General features: G+C 45.7%; 2 protein-coding genes across 5 annotated transcripts in view; one reads left to right on the top strand and one right to left on the bottom strand.

Annotated features, from left to right (window-relative positions):
- The window catches only part of LOC118109635 (Fanconi anemia group A protein), a 17,344-nt gene extending 176 nt beyond the window's left edge, over positions 1-17,168 (top strand). Inside the window, exons 2-43 of one of the 4 annotated variants that reach the window (XM_035156916.2) lie at positions 660-772; positions 1,092-1,164; positions 1,659-1,804; positions 3,047-3,142; positions 3,663-3,736; positions 3,915-4,024; positions 4,101-4,214; positions 4,393-4,456; positions 5,239-5,351; positions 5,503-5,579; positions 5,929-6,070; positions 6,291-6,424; positions 6,574-6,684; positions 6,877-6,972; positions 7,216-7,284; positions 7,690-7,778; positions 7,853-7,913; positions 8,022-8,071; positions 8,210-8,280; positions 8,503-8,601; positions 9,079-9,212; positions 9,296-9,366; positions 9,483-9,582; positions 9,758-9,945; positions 10,048-10,141; positions 10,334-10,528; positions 10,656-10,729; positions 10,842-10,970; positions 11,126-11,204; positions 11,371-11,546; positions 11,759-11,864; positions 11,948-12,007; positions 12,096-12,200; positions 12,578-12,693; positions 12,860-13,019; positions 13,442-13,504; positions 13,839-13,932; positions 14,054-14,129; positions 14,574-14,724; positions 14,810-14,908; positions 15,020-15,122; positions 15,814-17,168. In XM_035156916.2, the coding sequence (XP_035012807.2) occupies positions 660-772; positions 1,092-1,164; positions 1,659-1,804; positions 3,047-3,142; positions 3,663-3,736; positions 3,915-4,024; positions 4,101-4,214; positions 4,393-4,456; positions 5,239-5,351; positions 5,503-5,579; positions 5,929-6,070; positions 6,291-6,424; positions 6,574-6,684; positions 6,877-6,972; positions 7,216-7,284; positions 7,690-7,778; positions 7,853-7,913; positions 8,022-8,071; positions 8,210-8,280; positions 8,503-8,601; positions 9,079-9,212; positions 9,296-9,366; positions 9,483-9,582; positions 9,758-9,945; positions 10,048-10,141; positions 10,334-10,528; positions 10,656-10,729; positions 10,842-10,970; positions 11,126-11,204; positions 11,371-11,546; positions 11,759-11,864; positions 11,948-12,007; positions 12,096-12,200; positions 12,578-12,693; positions 12,860-13,019; positions 13,442-13,504; positions 13,839-13,932; positions 14,054-14,129; positions 14,574-14,724; positions 14,810-14,908; positions 15,020-15,118 (4,271 nt within the window). In that variant the 3' untranslated portion in view covers positions 15,119-15,122; positions 15,814-17,168. The other 3 variants (XM_035156914.2, XM_035156915.2, XM_035156917.2) reach the window with 3 other exon arrangements.
- Positions 15,857-20,771, bottom strand: znf276 (zinc finger protein 276). Its single transcript, XM_035156918.2, has 12 exons — positions 20,614-20,771; positions 19,530-19,798; positions 18,822-19,137; positions 18,663-18,709; positions 18,190-18,579; positions 17,787-17,853; positions 17,431-17,514; positions 17,228-17,347; positions 16,987-17,062; positions 16,692-16,809; positions 16,509-16,608; positions 15,857-16,142 (listed from the first exon to the last, which is right to left on the bottom strand). The coding sequence occupies exons 2-12, from the start codon at positions 19,753-19,755 to the stop codon at positions 15,857-15,859; spliced, it is 1,830 nt and encodes a 609-aa protein (XP_035012809.2). The 5' UTR covers positions 19,756-19,798; positions 20,614-20,771.
- Positions 20,772-21,301: the final 530 nt, after the last annotated feature.

Here is a 21,301-nt window from a genome sequence, read left to right as displayed (position 1 = left end):
ACTTCCATCTTTCACCACATGTCAAAGGAAACCAGATGTGGAAGTGACACGATTTATGTATATTTATATCTCTGTGTCTGTATATATATATGTACACGTAGATATTTACATATGTGTGTATGAAAGTACTCAATATAAATATTCCTACCAAGAGAAACACCTATAAAAGAAAATATGTACATGAAATCCATCGTTCCACATGTAAATGGTAAATTGTTGTATTTATATTGTTTTCTGCTCTTCACAGTTTTTCCTTTGACTCACTTTACCTCCTGATCCACATGTTGAGTCATGTATCTGACTGATTCTACATGAAACTGTGTCCTCATGAACCCTGTGTCCCATGTGTCCTCATGAACCCTGTGTCCTCATGAACCCTGTGTCCCATGTGTCCTCATGAACCCTGTGTCCTCATGAACCCTGTGTCCCATGTGTCCTCATGAACCCTGTGTCCCCTGTGTCCTCATGAACCCTGTGTCCCATGTGTCCTCATGAACCCTGTGTCCTCATGAACCCTGTGTCCCATGTGTCCTCATGAACCCTGTGTCCCATGTGTCCCATGTGTCCTCATGAACCCTGTGTCCCATGTGTCCTCATGAACCCTGTGTCCCATGTGTCCTCATGAACCCTGTGTCCCATGTGTCCCTGTTGTCTCCCAGCTGGTCGCGTGGTGAACCGGCCGCAGCTGGACGATGCTCCGCGGCTGCAGGAAGCAGCGGTGCAGCTGCTGCAGCAGCAGCAGGACCTGTGCAGTCTGCTCAGGGAGGTCTCTGTGAGTGGGACTAAATATATTACTTTACATTATGTTATATCATTGACAGTCAATATACAGGTACAATCATTTACCACTCTTGTATTGTCAGGAGTACTTGTCAGAACACCTTGCCTGGAAATACGCTTTCCCTCAAAAGGCAGGTGAGGTCTGCGATCAGTTCTCTGTAGAACGGATTTTAAGGAATGATCAAAGCCACGTCCTCCTCAGATCTCCTCAGAACTACGTGTGCTCGGATCCACCAGACGACTGAACTCACTCAGACGTTACTGACTTTTCTCTAATTTGTCATAAATATAACTCTAATGTATTTTTCCAGAATCCGGATCGGTGCTGTCAGACTGGAGAGCAGAGCCCTGCAGCGCCCGGAGGCCTCAGGGGGTCACTGCTGGGTGAGTGCTTGGTGCAAACCTCAGTGCTGCACATCAGCTGTACTGGTTTACATGGTGGGCTTTATTTCTGGACGGTGGGAGGAAGTGGAGACGTGTTGTCCTTCTTTATTGACGGACTGTGGTTTTACCCAAGTGGCCAAAGTTGAATAGGCAGGTCATGTGACACACTCGGGCCCAGAACCACCTGTTGTGACCATTTTTACAAAACAAAGATCAGAGCTATGAAGACAGAGGAATGTATTTCTGCAGTCATTCAGAACTTCTCAGTGTTTGTTGTGTGTTTGATTTTAACATCTCATATTTAAGTCGGCAGCGGATCAGCAGACATGAGGAAGTTCCTGTTCCTTTCATGACGTCCATCTTTGTTTGTTGTTGATTTCCTGGACAACTACACATTTTTTTAGATGTAGTTTCTTTGCTTTTATTCACAATGAAGAGACAGAACGGGAGTAAGTGCTCTGAACTCCAGCATGTGTTGTTTTGCCCGTGGACAGAGTGCGAGCTGAGGCGTCAGGCCACGGAGCTGGGCGTCCCGGTGGCGGTGCTGTCGGTCAAGTTGATACTGGAGAGACTGACGGAGATCACTGCACCTGAAGGAGAGGAGGACGAGAGGCGAGAGCTGCTCACTTCCTCTCAGAGAGTGAGTATCTGACAGTGGGATTTTCATTTGTGGCATAATCCAAGGTGAGCATTCTATGTCACAAGTTACTGACGGTGGGAAATGTCTTTAATCTAGAGGAGCAGCTGCACTTTTACCAGGAACATGTTGTTTGAGTGTGTCGGTGCAGGTTTGCTCGTGTCATAGATCCATCCCTTCATTATCTACACCACAAATGCTTAGTGGGTTGCAAGGGCGGCTGGAGCCAATCCCAGTTGTCCTTGGGCGAGAGGTGGGGTCCACCCTGGACATGATTTAAAGTCTCCAGTTAACCAAACCCCAATCTGCATGTCTGAGTGTGGGAGGAAGCAAGAGAACATGCAAACTACACATGAAGACCCTGGTCCTGCACCACAAGGCACATGGTCCCTGGGTTCTTCACCTAAAGCTACATGTGCACTAGTTTTTGTTTTTAAGAATCCGTGTGTTTTTATTTCCTGCAGAAAAAAACGGACTAAAGCAAACACATAGTCTCCTTTGTCTGTCAGTGTCGTTAGTGTAAAATATCACCATCTTCTGTCTAATCTCTGTCTGTGTCTCACATATCTCTTCACACTTTTCATGTGTATTGTTAAAGGCCCAGTGAAGTGCAGTGTTGAATTTGGTGCGATTTGGACATGTGAGAGGTTCAGTATGAATAAACGTTGTGTAACAGGAAGCCAGCGCTCTGTAGCCGCGGCGGCTGGGACTCTACGTAAGTGACGTTGTTGCTTGTTGGTCAAGACGGAGGCTGATTGTCCAGTTCAGGCTCTGTGGACTGAGTTGAGCTTCTCTGAACTTCACCAACAGGTGAACAGTTCTTTGTGCAGCGGCTGAGGCGCAGTTCATTTGGTTGTTTGTGATATAAAACATTTTTCTTGATGTAAACAATCTGACATAATCTGACCAATATCTATGAGTGTGTGAAACTGGTGTCAGAGACTTGGTGGCGGCCTCGGTGTTGTGTCTATAGTGAGATCTGTGTGTAATTGCTTTTTCCACTGTGTGATGTCGTGTCACTCGCACAGTGACTTGACATTTCCCTGCTGACTCGTAGTTCCTGTTTTACCGGTTGAAAATGACAGCTGCATCATGCTTAATACACCACAGATCTGCCTGCAGATGATTACATGGTTTACCATTGTTCAGTGGAAGCAACAGGAGGCTGCACCCTGGCTTTGTCTTTCTCAGTTACACCGTTCTCACGCATGTTTCATATGAAAGTCCCGTCTCTGTCCTCTCCAGGTCCAACTGTGTGTCCTGCTGGAGTCCAGCAGAGAGCTGATGTCACAGGGAGCCCTCTGCCCTAAACTGCTGTGGCAGGAGTACAGGAGGGATCAGGTGTGTGTGTGTGTGTGTGTGTGTGTGTGTGTGTGTGTGTGTGTGTGTGTGTGTGTGTGTGTGTGTGTGTGTGTGTGTGTGTGTGTGTGTGTGTGTGTGTGTGTGTGTGTGTGTGTGTGTGTGTGTGTGTGTGTGTGTTTTCACAGCATGTCTATACACTGTATATGAGGTATTTACTTCTCATGAAGTTTTACGCCATTTGAAATTCCATTAGCAGGGTTTCTACAGCGTCTTCAGAAATATAACTAATTCTTGTCCCATTTCCCAAGTTGATTATTAGTTGTTCTGACTTTCATGTGTTCATGAGCCTTGAAGTCGCACTGGGGAGAAAAAACATGGACGCCGTGTTTTATTTGGATGTTGAGAGCGTTTAAACACTTAAACTCTGTAATTATGTTTGTATCAGAAAGAGGAGTCAAAGAGCCGAAAAGGGATAAAGTGTGACAGACTGATAAAGAGTCAAACTCGCCCTCAGCTTGACTTTCTCAAGTTCAGTTTCTAATGTGGTGTTTTTTTACAGAGGCTCCCAAAGCTGGAGGTGCTGAACCAGCTTCACTGTTTCAGCTTCCTCTCTCTGAAGTACATTTTAGAGAGGTAAGAACTGTTTGTTGGTTTGTCATCCAGACAATCTCATAGATTTAATAATTGGCTTGATTTAAATCCCAGTACGTTAAATACAGTTCGTTAAAGTTACAAACATGGCCGACACCTTCAGCAGGAGGTGAACATTTCCCTCTCCCTCACTCCTGTCCTCTTGCTTCTGTCCGCTCAGTGATGACGGTGTGAGGGTTTGGTTGGTGTCTCGGTTGAAGGCTCTGTGCAGCTGGACGCCTCCACGGGGGGAAGAGGAGACCAAACAAGTTCAACTCAGAGTGTTGTCAAGTAAGAACCACAGATGTGAAGTTCATTAATTGTCCCTGCTCAAGATGAATATGAGAAAGGATGTGGTGTGTTCCAGCGGTCGTTGGCGTCCTGGTGGGATGTGGCTTTGAGCTGAACTCTGAACCAGCAGCTCCAGACCAGAGGAGGACCTCTCTCCTCTGCTGCTCACTGCTCGATGAGATGCTCTTCTGTGAGTCTGCATGTCTGGGTCCCACTCATTCTGTTCTGTGCTGATTAAATATTTAGTGAAGTACTTTGTCTCACACCTCAGGGCCATGAAAGCTATTTTCTACTTCTTTAGACATTTAATTTGAGTATTTTCCTCTTTTTTCTCTGTGAACATGTTTTTTTCTGTCATCCTTCTTCAGGGCTTCTGGACACTGTGGACAAGAGTCTGACTTCACAGTCTTCTGGAGCAGGACCTGGGCTTTGGTTCGTGGCTTTTTGTTCTTTATTTGTCTTATAAACCTTCACGTAATCAGACCTCAGTAGGAAAACAATTGCAAGACATGAGAACATACACAGATAATTGGCAAATTACAACCACTCATAGATTGCAGTCCCCTCAAAAAACATCCTATTTCACAATGTTAAAGAAAGTGATAAAAGATTCCTGGATCCATCCCCTTGTCTGAGCTCTTTCTTGGCCCCGTCCATCAAGAGTCCTGGAAATCTGTTCAGTAGTTTCTGTGTTATCCTGCTGACAAACAAATGGACAGGGTGGAAACATTATAACCTCCTTGTGGGGGTTATTAATCGAGCCAGAGTAACACACCATGGACTGTAAATAAAGATGCATCTGGAGCTTCATGATGACCCTCTCTAGATTTTCCTGTTAGCCACAGTTTTTCACCGGCAGCTGACCAGGTGATTCTTAGGTTCTGCTCAGTTCTCTGTAAACTCTTGACAGCAGGGTGTGGAAACTCCACGTTGCTTGTCTGGTCCTGAAGCGCTGAAGCTGTAAGCACCTGGTGCTTACGACCACACTGTGCTTTAATCAGTGTAACAGTAACTGTCAGCGCCGTCTGCACGATGCACACACTGAGTCACAGCCACCGTTTGAGTCCGTCTGCAGCATTGAGCCATTTAAACCCAGACGTCTAAGAACTTGCCATAATGAAAACACTAGTCAGACAGCAGGAGGTTAATTCATGACTATTGACTCAACATTGCATTTTGCTTGACATTACTTTTCTCCTCTTTGTTTTGTGCAGGATTCAAATATTTGACGCTTCATTATGTGGAGTTTCAGCCTCAGCCGAGGCCGTTCAGCGTTTCTTCACACACTCCCTGACTCAGGCTCTGACTTATAAGCCTCGGCTCACAGGTAAAGACAAGTTAAAGATTATCTTTACAGCTTGAAATGCCTGAAGTGATCTGGCAAGAACTTAAAACGAGGTCAGAAAATTCAGGCTTTAAAAGACCTTAAATAAAAACTCTTAAAAACTCTGAGAAACAACTAAACCATATTTTGTCAGTGTCAGACGCCGTCACTCTGCAGAGCGACTGGACCTTTGCGAAAGCCGACCCGTTGTTGATGTCTCTTTTCCGTAAGGTAAATATTAGTTTTCTACATTAAGTTAGCTGAGGTTAAAACGGCTTTCCACATGAAAGAAGGTATATGTGCAACTCTATATGTTTTTATTTATGAATAATCAGCTGAAACAAAGAATTGTGTAGTTTTGTTACCTTCTAATGAGCCGTCTGTGACGACTGTAGATTCTCCTACATGCATTTTAAGCTATAATGAAAACAATGATTCTCTCTTGAAAACATCATCATGAATATTAAATCAGATTTCTTAAATCTTTCAAACTTGAAATGCTGCTTGTGTCCTGAGATCTGTGTTTGTCAGTGTCTGTTGACTGGTGTCTGTTGACTGGTGTCTGTCGTGTCTGTCACAGCTGGCTGTGATTTTCAGTGTGGAGCTGCTGCTGCGTCACCTGCAGCAGGTTCTGGAGACTCACGAGGTCAACTGGAAACACGTCCTGTGCTTCCTGTCCACGCTGCTGGTTTACAACCCCTGTGCTCCGCCCAGCCTCAGAGGTAAACGGGAAGGACGGATTCCTGTATTATTGGATTCAAATGTTTAACTGCCATCATCCATTGTAAGAAATAGATGAAAGCACAAATACTAATGATGTATGTGTTCAGTCACTCAAACATCAAACTCACTTTAATCAAGCTGCAGATTTAAGGTTAAACAGCAGCATAATGTTGATTTCAGGTTTTCTTTGTGTCTGTTCTGTGTCTGTGCTTCGATCAGAGCTGCTGTCCCGGCTGCTGACTTCTGCTTTTGAAGGCTATGACTTGGAGCACATGATAACAGCCTTCCTGTTGGCTCGGCAGGGGGCGCTGGAGGGAGCCGGCGTCTTCTCCTCCTACAGTGACTGGTTCAAGGTTTCCCATCATTTAGTTTTAACACCAGGGTTGTACACATTAATAAATAAGGAGGCCGTGCTCAAAACATCTTCTGATATTTAGATTGTTGATATTACTGCTGTTAGTGTTGTATTCCCACTCTGACGTGCCTGGTTCTGCCTCTTCAGATGTCGTTTGGTGGCAGCAGTGGCTTCCATGCATCGAGTAAGAAATCTCTGGTGTTCCTGTTGAAGTTCCTCTCGGACCTGGTTCCTTTTGAGCCCCCGCAGTACCTCAAGGTGACACGTCACGGAGAACCTCATTGTGCTGGATGTGTTCCCTTTTAGATCAGACCAGGTCTTAATGATATTTGACACAGACGAGTAAACAAGCAAAAACATTGGGAGATTTATAGAGAGAGAAAACATGCACACGTATATGAAGGAAAATAAACAAATACTTATGTCATAAACTGCTTCTTCTCCTGCTAGGTTCATATCCTCCACCCTCCGTTCATCCCTGTGAAGCACCGCAGCCTCCTGATGGAGTACATCTCTCTGGCCAAGACCAGGCTCGCTGACCTCAAGGTGAAAATTCAAATCCCTGCATGAAGGAATTTCTCTTCAACACAGCATATAGAATTATTCACATTAAAACTGTATAACAGCAACACTACATTGTGATGATTGTGTGTGTGTGTGTGTGTGTGTGTGTGTGTGTGTGTGTGTGTGTGTGTGTGTGTGTGTGTGTGTGTGTGTGTGTGTGTGTGTGTGTGTGTGTGTGTGTGTGTGTGTGTGTGTGTGTGTGTGTGTGTGTGTGTGTCCATGCAGGAGTCGGTGGAGGACATGGGTTTATATGAGGATATTTCTGGTGCAGGTGGAGCATCAGGATCAACACAGGTAACAGCGACACCCAGTGGTCAGGCCAGGCTTCAGCATCTCCTTAAATAGTTATTTATGTTGTGAACTATATTCATCAACTTCTAGTCACACTCCTTGTAAATGTGATCATTTTATACTATATTTAATTTATCAGTTTTAAGTGCTGATACTATTCTTTTGTTGTTATTCTTGAGTTGGTTGCGATACTGAAAGACATTCAGCTCTTTCAGCTTCAGAGCAGGACTTATTGATTTCAGATTTTGTAATGCTTTCACTAAAAGCCCTGTGTAAAGTTTGTTGCCTCCAGGGAGAGACACTACTCTCTGTGAAACTGGGTTATTCTAAGGTCTGCATCAGTGGTTAGTAAGTGGTGGGTTAATAATGGTGCATGATAATGTATGATTATGTATCATATGTCTGCAGCCCCAGTGTCAGGCCGTGCAGGATGTGGAGAAGGCCGTGTCTCTGTTTGACAGCACAGGAAGAATCTCTGCCACGGTCATGGAGGCCAGGTACAAAGTTCGATTATCACCAGACCCGAGTTCCTTAAGTTTACAAAGTAAGTGACACCCGTGTCCCCTCACAGTATTTTCCGGAGGCCGTATTTCCTGACTCGATTCCTTCCTGCTCTGCTGAAGCCAAGAGTGGTGAGCAACTTCCCCTTACGTTGATATAAAGTTATAAACAGAGGGGGTGCCTGACTCCAAACAATCTATGCTGTCACAGATCAAACCTATAAAGTCTTTAAATTACAGCTTCCTGTGAAGGCTGATGCTCGGATGAGTCTCATAGAAGCTTTGAAAAAGTGAGTTATCATCAGAAGCTTTTATTCCATTTATTGTCCGTCAGTGTCTCTGTGGGAAAATAATGTGCTGCTTCTCAGTACCATTTATTTCTGTTTGATGATTTCATTGTGTACATTCTATATTCTGGTTGTTTTCAGAGCGGAGAAGCTCCCTGCCGCCCAGTACTCGTCTTACGTGGAGTCCTGCCAGAGGCAAAGGCGACAGGATAGTGAGTCTCCTCTGTGTTCTCACCCTGATGACCACTTGTGTCACTGAAAACAAACCAACACAGATCAGTATATTCTGGAAGATGAAGCAATCAGCAGGTTTATAAAATGAAGATATTTGACATTGAGTGAAGTCGCGAGTGGATCGTCTCACCTTGTTTTGTTTTAATTCATCCACCGATGTTTTACCATACGTGTTGTGTGCTGACGTGTTGTGTTTTCAGGGAGTGTCGTGTGTTTGGACGCCGCTGATGATCCTCTGGAGGTCCTGGAGGTTCAGCTGCAGGAGTTCAGAGGGCTGGTGGTTGATGGAAATGATGGAGGTAGGCAGATAAAGAGACACACACACACACACACACACACACACACACACACACACACACACACACACACACACACACACACACACACACACACACACACACACACACACACACACACACACGTCTGTGGCTCAAAACTTTATTTACAGTCTATGGTGTCAAGTAGTATTCATTTGTTTTTAGACGATGGTCAAACATGTGTTTTCCACATCATGTTCTCGTGGTTTCCTTTTCTATGGAGACAGATGTATTCGGCTCAGTGTGTTTTCACGACTTTGGACTGTTTGAAGTGTTCATCTTTCTCTAAATCCTCGAATGTGTTTTTCGTGTGTGTTCCTAAACCAACTGGTCCAGAGCAGAGTCTGTTTCTCACAGACATGCTACACATCAGCGGCTTTACCGTCGCGCTCCCTGACTCACACCGAGCCTCTCTGAATCTCTGAATCCCTCGTGTCCTCGTCTCTGATGTGTCCTCAGACATGATGGCACAGCTGTCCAGGATCTCCCACACGCTCTGTGTCGTCTTCCCTGGTCGTCCCGATGACCTCATGGAGCAAACTGTCATCAAAGTTCACGTAGACGCTCGTCTGTCCCCTGAGCTACATGTCAAAGTAAACACTCGTGAAATACACTCTTCTTGTGCTGCATCAGTTTATGTATTTGTTGTATGTTCATGTATTCCTCATATTCTCAGGTCATCAACATGATCCTCAGAAACTTCTGCCAGTGCACGTTAGACGCTTCTCGAGCAAATCCCCCTAATAAGTGAGTCTTTGAAATCCATACAAATATTAGAAGAATCATTTGTTTGTTGGTGAGAATGAAATAAAATAACACAAATGCACAGAGTGATATCTAGTGCCCTGTTTCTGTCCGTTCAGACAGAACCTGTGGGCCTCCAGGTTTGTCAGTGTGCTGCCTGGTAACACACAGTTGATCTGCAGCCTCGTCCACAGACTCTGGGACCTATTTCATAACCAGGTACATCAATTAATAATCATACACTCTCCTCTGTTTGCATCTTTCACTTTGTCTCTCATCAAGCTGTTTTCAGACATGAAATTGTCCTGAAAATTGGGTCCGAACGTTTTCTGGAGTTTGTCCTTCACGTCCTTCCCTTTAATCATTAGTGTTACAAACCTCTCTTGGTCCAAAGGGGTCATCGCTGAGCGCCGCCCATGTGCTCGGTCTGGCAGCATTTGTAGTCCACCTCCACGGCTCCGTGTCCCACAGCTCTCTGATTCAGCTGGTCCCACCCATCCTGCCCAAACCAGTGCCTGTTGGAGAAGCTGTGAGCGCAGCGCTGGTGTGCAGCACACACACTGACATGCTCTTCTGTGTCAGGTCAGACTAGATCTTTACAGTGACGTACTTTTCTTTAGCTGAAACTATCTGTGACTATTGGAAGCTCCAGTGTGAGCGACGGTCTCTCTTTGTCCTGTTTAGGTTTTGTGTGGCAGCTGTGTGTTATGGGATCTGCAGAGGACACTCGCTGCCTCAGCAGCAGCAGGACTACGTTCCCAGCAGCTTCTATAAGAAGGTATCACTTCCTGTTACGTGCCAGAACGTCAGTAGGGTTTCCTTTGTTAATGTATTACTGTGAGGGAGGAGAGCGGATCCATCCTGTACCTTCTTCCTAACATCAGCATGCGTTCACAACTTCACCCTCTTGCTTGAGTTATGAACCTTATAACATTATATTACTTAAGTGTGATTGTGCGTCTGTGTTTAGCTCCTCTATCTCATCCCGAGACTGTTGCCCGAGGCCAGAAGGACGGCCGTCACTGCTGAAGGTGCTGTGGGTGAATCCCCGGAGAAGAACCTGTGGAGCAGCGCCACAGATGCCGGCGCCACCTGGAGGACGACCGCTTGGCGCCTGTGGAGACACGCAGCTTTTCACCAGCTACAAGACACACCACAGTATCAGGTGAGATGGATGTTTGTTTTCCTGCTTGGTGAGAGAATCTGTGGCCGTGTTACTTCCATCTGTTTGTTAAATGAAATCCATTGATGGATTTTTCTTATCGTCAACAACCTTTGTTTTGTTTGTCAAGCTGTCGTTCTCTGATTGGCTGGTTAATGAGCTCCGAGTGCAGAGAAGTGAGGACGCCCTGTCGGACCCAGAGCGGTAAAAAGGAAACGCATACGTTCTCTTACAGGTGCCATTAGACATACAACAGAAATAAAACCACTACACTGAGTGTGTGTGTGTCTGTGTGTGTTTGTGTCTGTGTGTGTAGTCAGGAGTACCAGCAGTGGGCCTGCCTGGAGCTTTTCTTGCCTCGTGCGGAGGAGCAGGGCGGCTGTGGAGGAGACATGAGGATCCTCTGCTCTCGTCTCCTCGATGCCGTCATGGACCAGCAGTTAAAGTGGGTCCACATGTGTCATTGTGTCTTTTCCCTAGAAACCCTCCAAAGAAAGAGCAGATAATCTAAAAAGCAATATAAAGTATGACACGATTAAAGCAAATAATATAGAACAGTTTTTTTGTGAGCTAAGGTATCAAAGTGTTTTATGTGAACAGGGACCAGAGTCTGGAAAAGCTGCATCAGCGAGCATCAGCCACCGGGACGTGTCTGCCAGACATCATATCCAGATTACAGGTGTGTGTGTGTGTGTGTGTGTGTGTGTGTGTGTGTGTGTGTGTGTGTGTGTGTGTGTGTGTGTGTGTGTGTGTGTGTGTTTTCACGAGACGAGGGTAAAAACACTTAACCAACAATTCTTAAAATATTATTGAGGGGATGTTTTAATCAATGCTTGTGTGTGTAGGAGTTTGTCTACGAGATGGAAGTGACCGGACTCTCTGGCAGCCGGAGTGGAAGAGCTGACGTGTGTGACTTCCTGTTCGAGTTCATTTCTCGGAGATGCTCCTCGACAGTGAGCTCGGTTTCCCCGTCTGTCAGCTCGGAGCTCAGCCTGCAGCACACGCTGAACACATGGAACAGGTACAAGCAGGATATGGTGTTTACATGGAACGCTGAGTTTACATATAATTATAAGAGATATGAACTTTTTTTATCCTAATGAATAAAGAGTTAATGAGAGGGAGAGAGAGACTAACACGCCCTTGTCATCATGTGTATTATAAACATGATCTCAATCAGTTAAGTATCCTGACCATGACACTGCCACTTCCTGTGCACGTGTGACATCACAGAGTCCTGCTGGCTCTCCCACCGCTGCTGTTGGTGAAGCTGAAGGTCGAAGGAGGGCGGACGACTCTGGACTGCACCACGCTGACGCAACACGTCAACCAACATCAGGTCAGCTCTCACCACGATCTCTCTTTAACCCGACCAGCTGTTTGGAGACAGTTTGAGTGAATCTGACTTGTTTGTCCAACCAGCGGAAGGTGTGTTCTCCTGCCGGCCTGATGTCCTCCCATCTGACATCACACCTCCTGAGAGTGAGTCTCTGAAGTCTAAATATGAACTAATGAGAAACAGAGCTCCAGTCGATATGATAACTGTGTGTCGGCTGTGTTTCCTGTCCAGGGTGTGTTATCTGCCAGTGTGTCCTGTGGACGTCCCAGGGAGGAAGTCAACAAGGCCTGGACTCAGATCAGTGTCCACTGTCCTCTGCTCCTCACCTCTGCTGTGGTACCTTCTGCTCTCAGTCGCTCACACTCAACCTGGTTGATCCTGAGCCAAATATGAATACTGATACTCGTGGGAAGTCAGAGAAGGATTATAAAATGAATTTATTCAGCTGCTTCGGTTTCACACAGTCCTACGATCAACTTCTCCGACTCACACAAGTCAAGATATCTGCTTGTAGTTGATAAACCAGTAACATAGAGAAACATTCTTATTGCGTTAGTTTGAAGATTTCATATTATGAAATATATTTATCACTTACACACAAAACAAGGAAATCAGTACTAACACAATTACGATGAACATGTTTGTGTTGAGAGTTCTGACATCGTGATCATGATGATTGTGTGTGTGTGTTGTGTGTTGTGTGTGTTGTGTAGCGCTGGTGGGAGCGTCTGTCTCCAGTGCTGTCGTCACTGTGGAGTCGTGTGTGTGATGGGGAGCCTCTACCGGAGCAGCTGCAGCTCCTCGCTGACTGTCGTCACTGGGCTCACAGGTACAACCTTCTTCTCATGAGCCGCCGTCTCTGAGTCTCTGATCCTCATCGCTCCATCGCTGAGGAAACATTTCACTGTCGTCGTGATGCATGAAGAGATTTAACTCCTTCATCTTCCTGCTGCCGTCAGCTGTTGGATGATTTTTTGTGTTGTGATGATGTTCAGTGTTGCACGTTGCCTGTCGCCGCCGCCGATGCCTCCGGCTCCAGCTCTGCTGTTGGCCTCCAGCCTTCATCGTGCCTGGCGAGGTCGTGGGGGGGGCAACCAGAGCTTCGGCGCGGCCCTGAACATGCTGCGACCAGAGCGGGTGTCACAGGACAGACAGGTGAGAGCTAAGAACTCATGTCCTCTCACCTAACATCCTGATAACCTACGGAGCTGGTTATCAGGTCAACGCTCCTTCTTCTCCACCCGTTCCTCTCAGGACGTCCTTTGGCTTGTTCGTCCCTGCACACGAGCCAATCACACTCCAGACCATAGACTATATATAAGGCACTTCCTCCCTATCCAGAAATGAAGCCACAATATCCTGAATATTAACGCTGCCGTCTTGCTTTGTGCTTTAGTGTTGTCCCTCAGTTCTAAGTCTCTTTAGATAAAAGCGTCTCATCGGACGTGATTATATATGTTTATCTGCTCCATTCAAGCTTTTCAGCTCAGAATCAGCTGAAGCCGTTTTCTTTTCTTAGAAGCATCGTGGTGGTTTTGAATTTTTCTTTATCAACCTGCTTCTCATTTCTTCCTCAGGTGCTGGTTTTTCTGCTCTTCCTCTGTGTGAACGACCATCTGTTGACGCTCTTGTGCCTGCAGGTATCAAACACACACCAACAAGCTGTGTTCACGTTAAGGTTTATTGATTTTGTTAAATATGTTAATACTACGCTTACCGTTGTTTATTTAATTAATTATATGACTATTTGGGCACATTGCTGTCCTTCACTGTCAGTCAAAACTCCTGGAAATGATTCTTATTGTTGGGGAGACATAGAAACGTGAGGACATGAAGAGCAACACAATAATTATTTGTGTTATATATATTTCTTGTGTGTTCCTGTATGTTTGCCTACAGCTTCTCTGATCTGTTGCTTCTCTTTCAGCTGAAGAGAAATAACTATGTTTTATGTCTCCATTTATTTTTCTTTAGGAGAAAAGTGATGAAGAATCTTTGAGTTTGTGCTCCGACCTTCTGTGTGTATTGGTGGACTCTTCTGATTGGCTGCTCATCTTTAAATCAAGTGGTACAGTGAACGTCTGCAGAGTGTTCAGTTGTCTTATTAACCTCACATCTGCACTGAGAGCTGATACTTGTAGCCTTGTTTATATTTTCACTGTTAAACTGAATGTTTTTCCAAATTCCAGAACAAGGTGTGTATCAGTCAGTTACCATGGTGACATCAGATGAGTTTACTCGACTGATGCCGTGGGCTTTCTACAGGTGAGCTTCCCCCAGGTCGTCCTAAGTTACTGACTCAGGTGCATCAACGTTTTGATTTAACAAGAACCTCCAGCTTTTAGAATCCTCGATCTTTTGCTGTAGCTTCATTCATGAGGTCAAAATAAAACGGATGCAAAGATTTGATTAATGTCTTTCATGACCAAACAAATCGAAACATACACGGGTATGATTGTTGACTTTAACATTTGATTTCTCAGGGGATACAGTGATCAATGCTTCTGTAGTTTCACTGTGAGCAAGTTTTGTTTCTGGAGTAAAACTCAAAAACCAGGTAGAACTTTGCAGAAATGTTTATCAGGGGGTGAAGTGGTTGAGCCTTTTGAAAGTTTGGTTTTATAATGATGATTCTAACTTTTGCCTTGAAAGTATGAATCTTTTCTCTCCGATGTAATTGACAAACCTCCTGTTGTGTTGTGTGTGTAGCCTGCTGCTCCAGCAGAGTGCTGAGCTGCTGCAGAGAGCGCTGCGTTGTCCAGGGTTCCTTCAAGCTGCCGTCCTCTGCTACACCAGCCTGCTGCAGCTCGTCCTGGACGGACACGCGCCTGCATCAGCCGCCGAGCCCCCTGAGAAGCAGGTGAGCTGAAAGTGTGCGTCAGCTCATGTTGGTCTCGAACTTTAAAAAAACTCTGAATATCAAATACACAAATATGCTTCGTCAGTTGGATCCGTCCCAGATTCTGAGCCAAGCCAAGAGGTTTCTTCTGAGAGTGATCTCACAGACGTCTGCTGCCGCTCTGTCCTCCGCTCAACTCCGACGGGTAAACGACACACGAGCATCAGCTTCCACCACCATGATAAAATCCTCCGCTGACAACATTCACTCGTCTGCCTCTTGTCTTCTGTCTCTGTCGGTGGGTTTCCTGTCGCAGCTGGAGTCACAGTGTGCAGATGTGGATCCAGAGGTGGCGGCAGCGCTCTCCGTGCACCTCGGTGCTCCGAGCCTCAGCCCCGAGATGGACTTCCTCTGAACACGTGAGGCTAAAACTTACTGCAAACCTCTTCTCCGCCCCCTCGAGCTCTGGCAGCATCTGTTCGACGACACAGAAGCTGCTGTGTCTGCCACTCTGTTGTAACCCCCCCCGTTACAGAAACATGTAATATCTCTCAGAGCAGATTCTACTTATCAAAACAGCTGTTTAAAAAAGGTCAACATTTTATTTACTTTTTTTACATAAAGCGCACACAACTTTACACATGTACATCTGAAGCCCTTTTGTTTTACAACTTGAAAACTGAACAGGGACTTAAAGGTCCAGTGTGTAACATTCAGGTGAAAAGGATCTATTGACAGAAACTGAATATAAAATAATCCTAGTGATGTTTTCACTAGTTTGTTTCATCGAAATTGTACCAATAGTTGTTTTCTTTACCCCAGAATGAGCCTTTATATTGAAATACTTTATATTTACATCGGGAGCGGCTCCTCTCTACGGAGGCAGCCATGTTTTTTACAGTAGCTCAGACTGGACAAACTAAACCTTTTGAGTTTTTATGACAACTGAAGCTACCACAGGTTCTCCTTCATGTTCGGAAGGGGGGGTGGGGGTGAGGGGTGTTCAGCTGCAACATGACACTTCACCACTAGATGTCACTAAATTCTACACGCTGAACCTTTTTAACACTATGCAGCTTCTTGTCACCAGAACCAGTCCCTGTCCCACAGCTCATGTACCCGTGCAGCAGACCTGGACCGGAACCCCCTGCCGTCATCTGTCCTGGTCCTGCTGAACCACCTGACCGGTCAGAGTGATGGTGCGCTGCTCAGAATATGGCGGAGGCGGCTGCGGTTGCTGCTGCTGGCTGATGCCTCTCTGAGCCTCGGTCTGAATCACCGGGTGGACCATGGACATGTGGACGTTGAGGTTGTGGGCCTTCTCGAAACGCTTCCCGCACATCAGGCAGGCGAACTCCAGGTCGGCCTCTGCCTTGTGTTTGGTCATGTGGTATTTGAGTGACGCTCGCTGGCGGCACTGGAAGCCGCACACCTCACACCTGCAGGAGAGAGAGAATTTAAAAACCTGTTTTGTTTTTAAGACTCACGCTCCTGGTTTTATACATTCAGTTTAGTTTCCTCTTCATGAGGATCGAGAGCCACAAATTCATTATTAGCTCCATGAAGCAGGTTGTTTTCACCTCTGTCTGGTTAACTACTAACTGGAGAAGCAGTTTTATGGTCTGCTGCACTGCATTATGGGTATTAACAGAGTCTGGCCCATACTAGGACAGTCAAGTTATAATGGCCTCTTCATCTTTAACTTTGAGCAAATCAGTCAAATTTGAAAAATGGCGCATGAAAGAATCAGTTACTTTCATGAAGGTGTGATATGATGAATGAGGTTTTAAGGCGGCGCTACGTACTGCAGCGGTTTGGCTCCTGAATGTCTCATCTGGTGAACGGAGAGGTGCTTCCTCTGTTTGAAGGTCTGACCGCACTGGTCACAAATGTAGTTCCTCTCCTCTGGAAAACAGAGACAAACCCCGGACATGACAAACGCTCGAATGACTAAAAGCTAAAAGCTGGAGTCTCTGAGTCGGCCTCACCTGTGTGGATGAGCTTGACGTGTCGCTGCAGGTAGCGGTCGATCATGAAAACCTTGTTGCAGCCGGGATGAGGACACGGCCGCTCTCTCACCTCCTCGTGATGCTCCTTGATGTGCTTCTAAAGAAATAAACAGCCAGATACAAAAAGTACAATTAAAAACAACCAACATCAGCTAAATACTGGTTTATTATTGGCTTTTATTGGTTTAAAAATATACAAAGTCTTGTGTATGGTTCATTCTAAATGTGAGTAATGTTAAATAACTGAATGTGTATCAGTTATGTGAATACTGACCTTCAGACCATCCGGAGCTCTATAAACTGCCGTGCAGCCCTGATAAGGACACTTGTAGATGTTGGGAAGCTCCTCTCTTTAAATAAAAACAACAGTTAATGTGCGTTGTGTTTATCTGTAGCGGTTAAATTCAACAAACCACCTTCAATCTGCTGAAATAAAATACACATTCAAACATTACATTCAACTGAGTGGAGGTTGTGTGTTTAAGAGTCTTGTTGTGAGCTAGTTGCCTTCGCACCCTTTAGGTTTGAACTTGTTCTTCCAGCCGGGTTTGGGACCTGGTTTCTTTTTGATTTTGGGCTCCTCCGGGACCTTCGGGCTTTGTCTCCTCTTGTTGGGGACGGTCGCTCCGCGAGCTCTGAGGGCGAGAGAACAATGTGAGATCACAACTATTTGAATCCACCTGTGAAGGATCGAACACTTTAGAGTATTTGTACCAACCTCTTGTCCGAGTACGGCTCGAACAACTCATCGTTTAAAACATCTCCTTTTCTACTCGCCTCAAACTCGTCCTCGGAGACGACTCTGGAAACGCAGTTATCAGACAATTGGGGTTTTATTCATCCGACTCAACTCCAATGACGACATGACAGCAAGAGAAGCCAAACATCTCATGACTGACAGCTGAGACTGACTCATTGGACAAGAACATGTTCTACTGCTCAGACTCTGACTCCATGTGACGTCACTGGTGCAGGACGGCAGCACAAGTGTCCGAGGTACTTTGGCTATCGGTCAAATTAAGAAAACTACAGGTTCTGAGGTTTCCTGAGGTAAAAACGAGCTGTGAGACGAACCTGTCGGACAAATCGCTGTCAGCTGCTCTGTCCTCCAGCCGAGCCGGAGCCGACGCCTCCTCAGCACCTTTTAAAATCGAGATGAGAATATCCACAAGCGTGTGAGTCATGGAATCATAATGACGAGTCAGCAGTTAGGAGTGTAAACAGTACGAGTCTGAGGCAGGAGGACGAGGATGCATCTGGTTGTGTTTACATGTGGGGAGGAGCCAAGAATCAAACTAAACTGAAAATGATTCTGTTCAGCAGCAAAACAAACTGAGGTCTCGGAAATAATCTCAGTAACACAAAAACAGAACTTTATAACATTTGTGGAGGTTAAAGCAACAATATGTAACTTTTACAGAGCAACAGCGCCCTCTGCAGCCATGTGTGGCGTGACAGGTTGTGATCACCGTCTCACCTCCAGTGTTGCTGGTCCAGTTCACCAGTGCTGAGCTCTGAGTCTGCACCGTCACTGCTGGCGGAATGTGTTGAGTGTTTCTACTTCCTGTCGGCGTCCTTCCATTCCCGCCGGGCTGCTCCTCTTTATCCTCCTGCGGCTCCTCCTCCGACATCACTCTGTCGCCACCGCCACGCCCCGAGTTCACCTCGTACCCTGGATTCGTGTTGGCGGTGTTCATGATGTATCTGTGACCATCAACGCAGCCCCACACGGCTTTAACCGAGCCCCAGCACTGGCCCTTCAGCACCTCCTTCAGGTCGGGGCAGGAGCGGCAGGCCTCGCCGTGGCGGTGAGCCCAGGACACCAGACTGTGGAGGCACTTTGAGTCTGAGGTGAAGGATGGTGGAGCTGGAAGAAAACAGCACAACGTCTCAACAGGGTGAAGCCGACCGTTAACTTGTATTGTCTGAAATTAATAAATGTACATTTACTTATTGAGCCCAGATTTAGCGACGACTCCGGACACGTTGAGTTCTTCCTGAAACAGAAACAAACAGCTGCTCATATTTCTCCACTTTAACATTTGGAAATCCTGCAGTTGTGAGAACATTTTAAACGTAAACTAAATTCGACTTTTCACTTGGACTCACCGGCTTTTCAGGTTTTCTTTCCCAACTGGAGGGAGGTTGACTCGCTGCAGAAACCTGATCAGGATGCTGTGGCACTTGTAGAACTTGGCGTGGCATTTCTTGCAGATAAACTCCGACAACCGGGGGTCGCGGTTCAACTGGACCCCGACCAGCCGCTGGAAATCTGTGTGGAATAAAAGGGGCGACTGGGTCCCAGCATCCGAGTCCTCGTCTAAGATATCGATGGAGTCTCGTGACCAGCGGTTGAAGGCGTGACGCAGGCTGCGTGGAGAGAACTTTCCATGGCAGAGGCGACAGACGGCAGTGGACAGTCTGCCTGTGGAGCAAAGAAGCAGATCAGTATTTTCATACTTCTCGGTTTTTACCTAAAACAGGTTAATGAAGTTCGTCTCTATGAATCTGCGAAGAAAGAAACCGAGGATGAAAACTGACTTTGTACCAAACTCTTTTTAGAAATCAGCCCATTAAACTTGACCTTGTGTCAGAAATGTAAAACGTGGCTTCAGGCCTCAGCTCTGACGTCTAATCCCACAAGCAGCGCTTTGTTCAAATAATCCACTTTTCACTGTTACTAATACAGAGTTCTGGTGTCAGTGGAACATTCAGACTTAAACTGTCAATGCTGAATTCATAAGTGGTAAATAAATAAGTGAAGTGACAGATGATCTGACAGATTGTGGATGAGTTCGGTGCCTTTGTCTCCCTCACCTGAAGGTTTGGACTTGTTCTCTGGAGGTTTCTGTGTTTCCTCGCTGAGCTCTGAGTTCTCCGTCTTGTCTGTGGCAGCGTCATTGTGGTAAAAATCCTCTGTTGCTACTGGAACAGTCTTTCGAGGTCTCCCTCTGTTTCCAGGCGTCTTCTTCTCCTCGCCGAGGCTCACCGCCGTCTGCCGTGAAGCCTCAGACGACCTTGGACGTCTGGCTTTCTTCTTCATGGTTTATCCTGTAGCTGATGATGGACGCCTGCTGCCTGCGTCGCTGTAAAGATATGAAACGTGTTTATCGTGGTATCACCTCCTCCTCCCTGACGCTGCCCCCCCGTTCTCCGTCTCCCACACCAGGCTACGTCTCTCAGTGGCGCTCAGTGTGGCAGCCGCCGCCTGGAACCGTCTCCCGGCAGAAATCAAACAACTCTCTTTTAAAAAGATTTACATCATCAGCAACAAGCAGGGCCGCTGTGGCTCAGGGGGGAGAGAGGGTTGTCCACTAACCCGGAGGTTCAATCCCTCAAGTTGACGGCTGTGCTGACAGTTTAATGAAAGGTGTGTGATAATAAAAGTGCTGCTTATAGAATAAACTCTATATAAACACAGTCCTGTCACCATTGATACTTCTACCTTGGTTTTCTTTGTCTGTAAATAAGTCCACATTATTTATCATTATTATTCACTATCTTAGAGATGATTGCCCTTGTTTCACTTGTTGCATTGTTTAAAAATATATTCTCAATAATTTGTCTGTTTCCACAACTTGGTATCAGCTGAATTTATGTATTTACAAAGGACTTTATTCAGTTTCTACGAGTTTTTCCACCATATTTTGTGATTTTTATGAATGAACTCATCATGTAAAACAATCATCAGTTTCATGAGGTGAAACATAACAGAAACCAACCATCTGACGTCACACTAAACATTTCCTCTCATATGATGAAACACATTTTAGTTCGTACGTTACGTTCACGTCTCTGTTTGGTGAATTTCGTGTAGCTACGTTAGCTTCGTTAGCCGCAGCGCGACGCACCGGTCCCGTTCACGTTAGAATCGTTAAAAAGTGCAGTGACGCGTCTTTACCGTGAACGCGCGTGAGTCCCGACACCGGAGCTGCGTGGTGTTTCCACACGAGACGACTTTCTCATCAGAGTCAGGATCTGCAGATGTAAACAGTAGAACCCGGAAGTGCTACCGGAACGAGAACAGGAGACCGGATGGGCTACAGCGCCGCCCGCTGGTCACAGGGACACACTGAGCAGTTCAGGTGATGCAGGTTATTTTTATTATGATTATGATTATATTAATTAATAAAACACCAGGAATCACATACAAGCTGCAGCTCTACTGCCCCCTGGCATAATAACAGTAATAATACCTTTACTTGTATAGCACTTATCTAAACAAGGTTACAAAGTGCTTCACAAAAATCACTGGCAAAAAATTGAATGAACTAATACAAAGGTATTAAATTCAGTTCCATTTTAAAAGCCAAATCATAACATAATAAACTCAAGACGTTAAACTTTATAGAGAAACCAACAGTTCCCACAATGAGCACAAACTCATGACCTTCTGTTGTTGGAGCTGTTGTTTGAGTTTGACCTTTACTGAGAGATTGTATCCTGTTTTTGTGATGTGTGTGTGTGTGTACGTGTATGTTTGTTTATGTGTGTTTTTATTGACTTTATGACTTTAAATCCTCCGTTTGTCTTTAGGTGACTTCACTTCCACTCCGCTCCACTAGGGGAGGCGGTGTTTACCTCAAACT

This window comes from Hippoglossus stenolepis, chromosome 5 (assembly GCF_022539355.2).
Source record: "Hippoglossus stenolepis isolate QCI-W04-F060 chromosome 5, HSTE1.2, whole genome shotgun sequence".
In the NCBI taxonomy this organism is placed as follows: Eukaryota; Metazoa; Chordata; class Actinopteri; order Pleuronectiformes; family Pleuronectidae; genus Hippoglossus; species Hippoglossus stenolepis.
The sequence above is the reverse complement of the archived record's forward strand: the minus strand, read 5'-3'. Positions and strand labels throughout refer to the sequence as shown.

Bases quoted from the DNA above. Each gene is read 5' to 3' on its own strand.
- znf276 (XM_035156918.2), bottom strand. From the start codon at position 19,755: ATGAAGAAGAAAGCCAGACGTCCAAGGTCGTCTGAGGCTTCACGGCAG. The intron at 17,063-17,227 runs GTGCGAAGGCAA...TTTTATTTAAAG, and splicing joins AACAAGTTCAAACCTAAAGG to AGAGGAGCTTCCCAACATCT. The intron at 16,609-16,691 runs GTGAGGCCGACT...TCTGTTTTCCAG, and splicing joins CGTCAAGCTCATCCACACAG to AGGAGAGGAACTACATTTGT.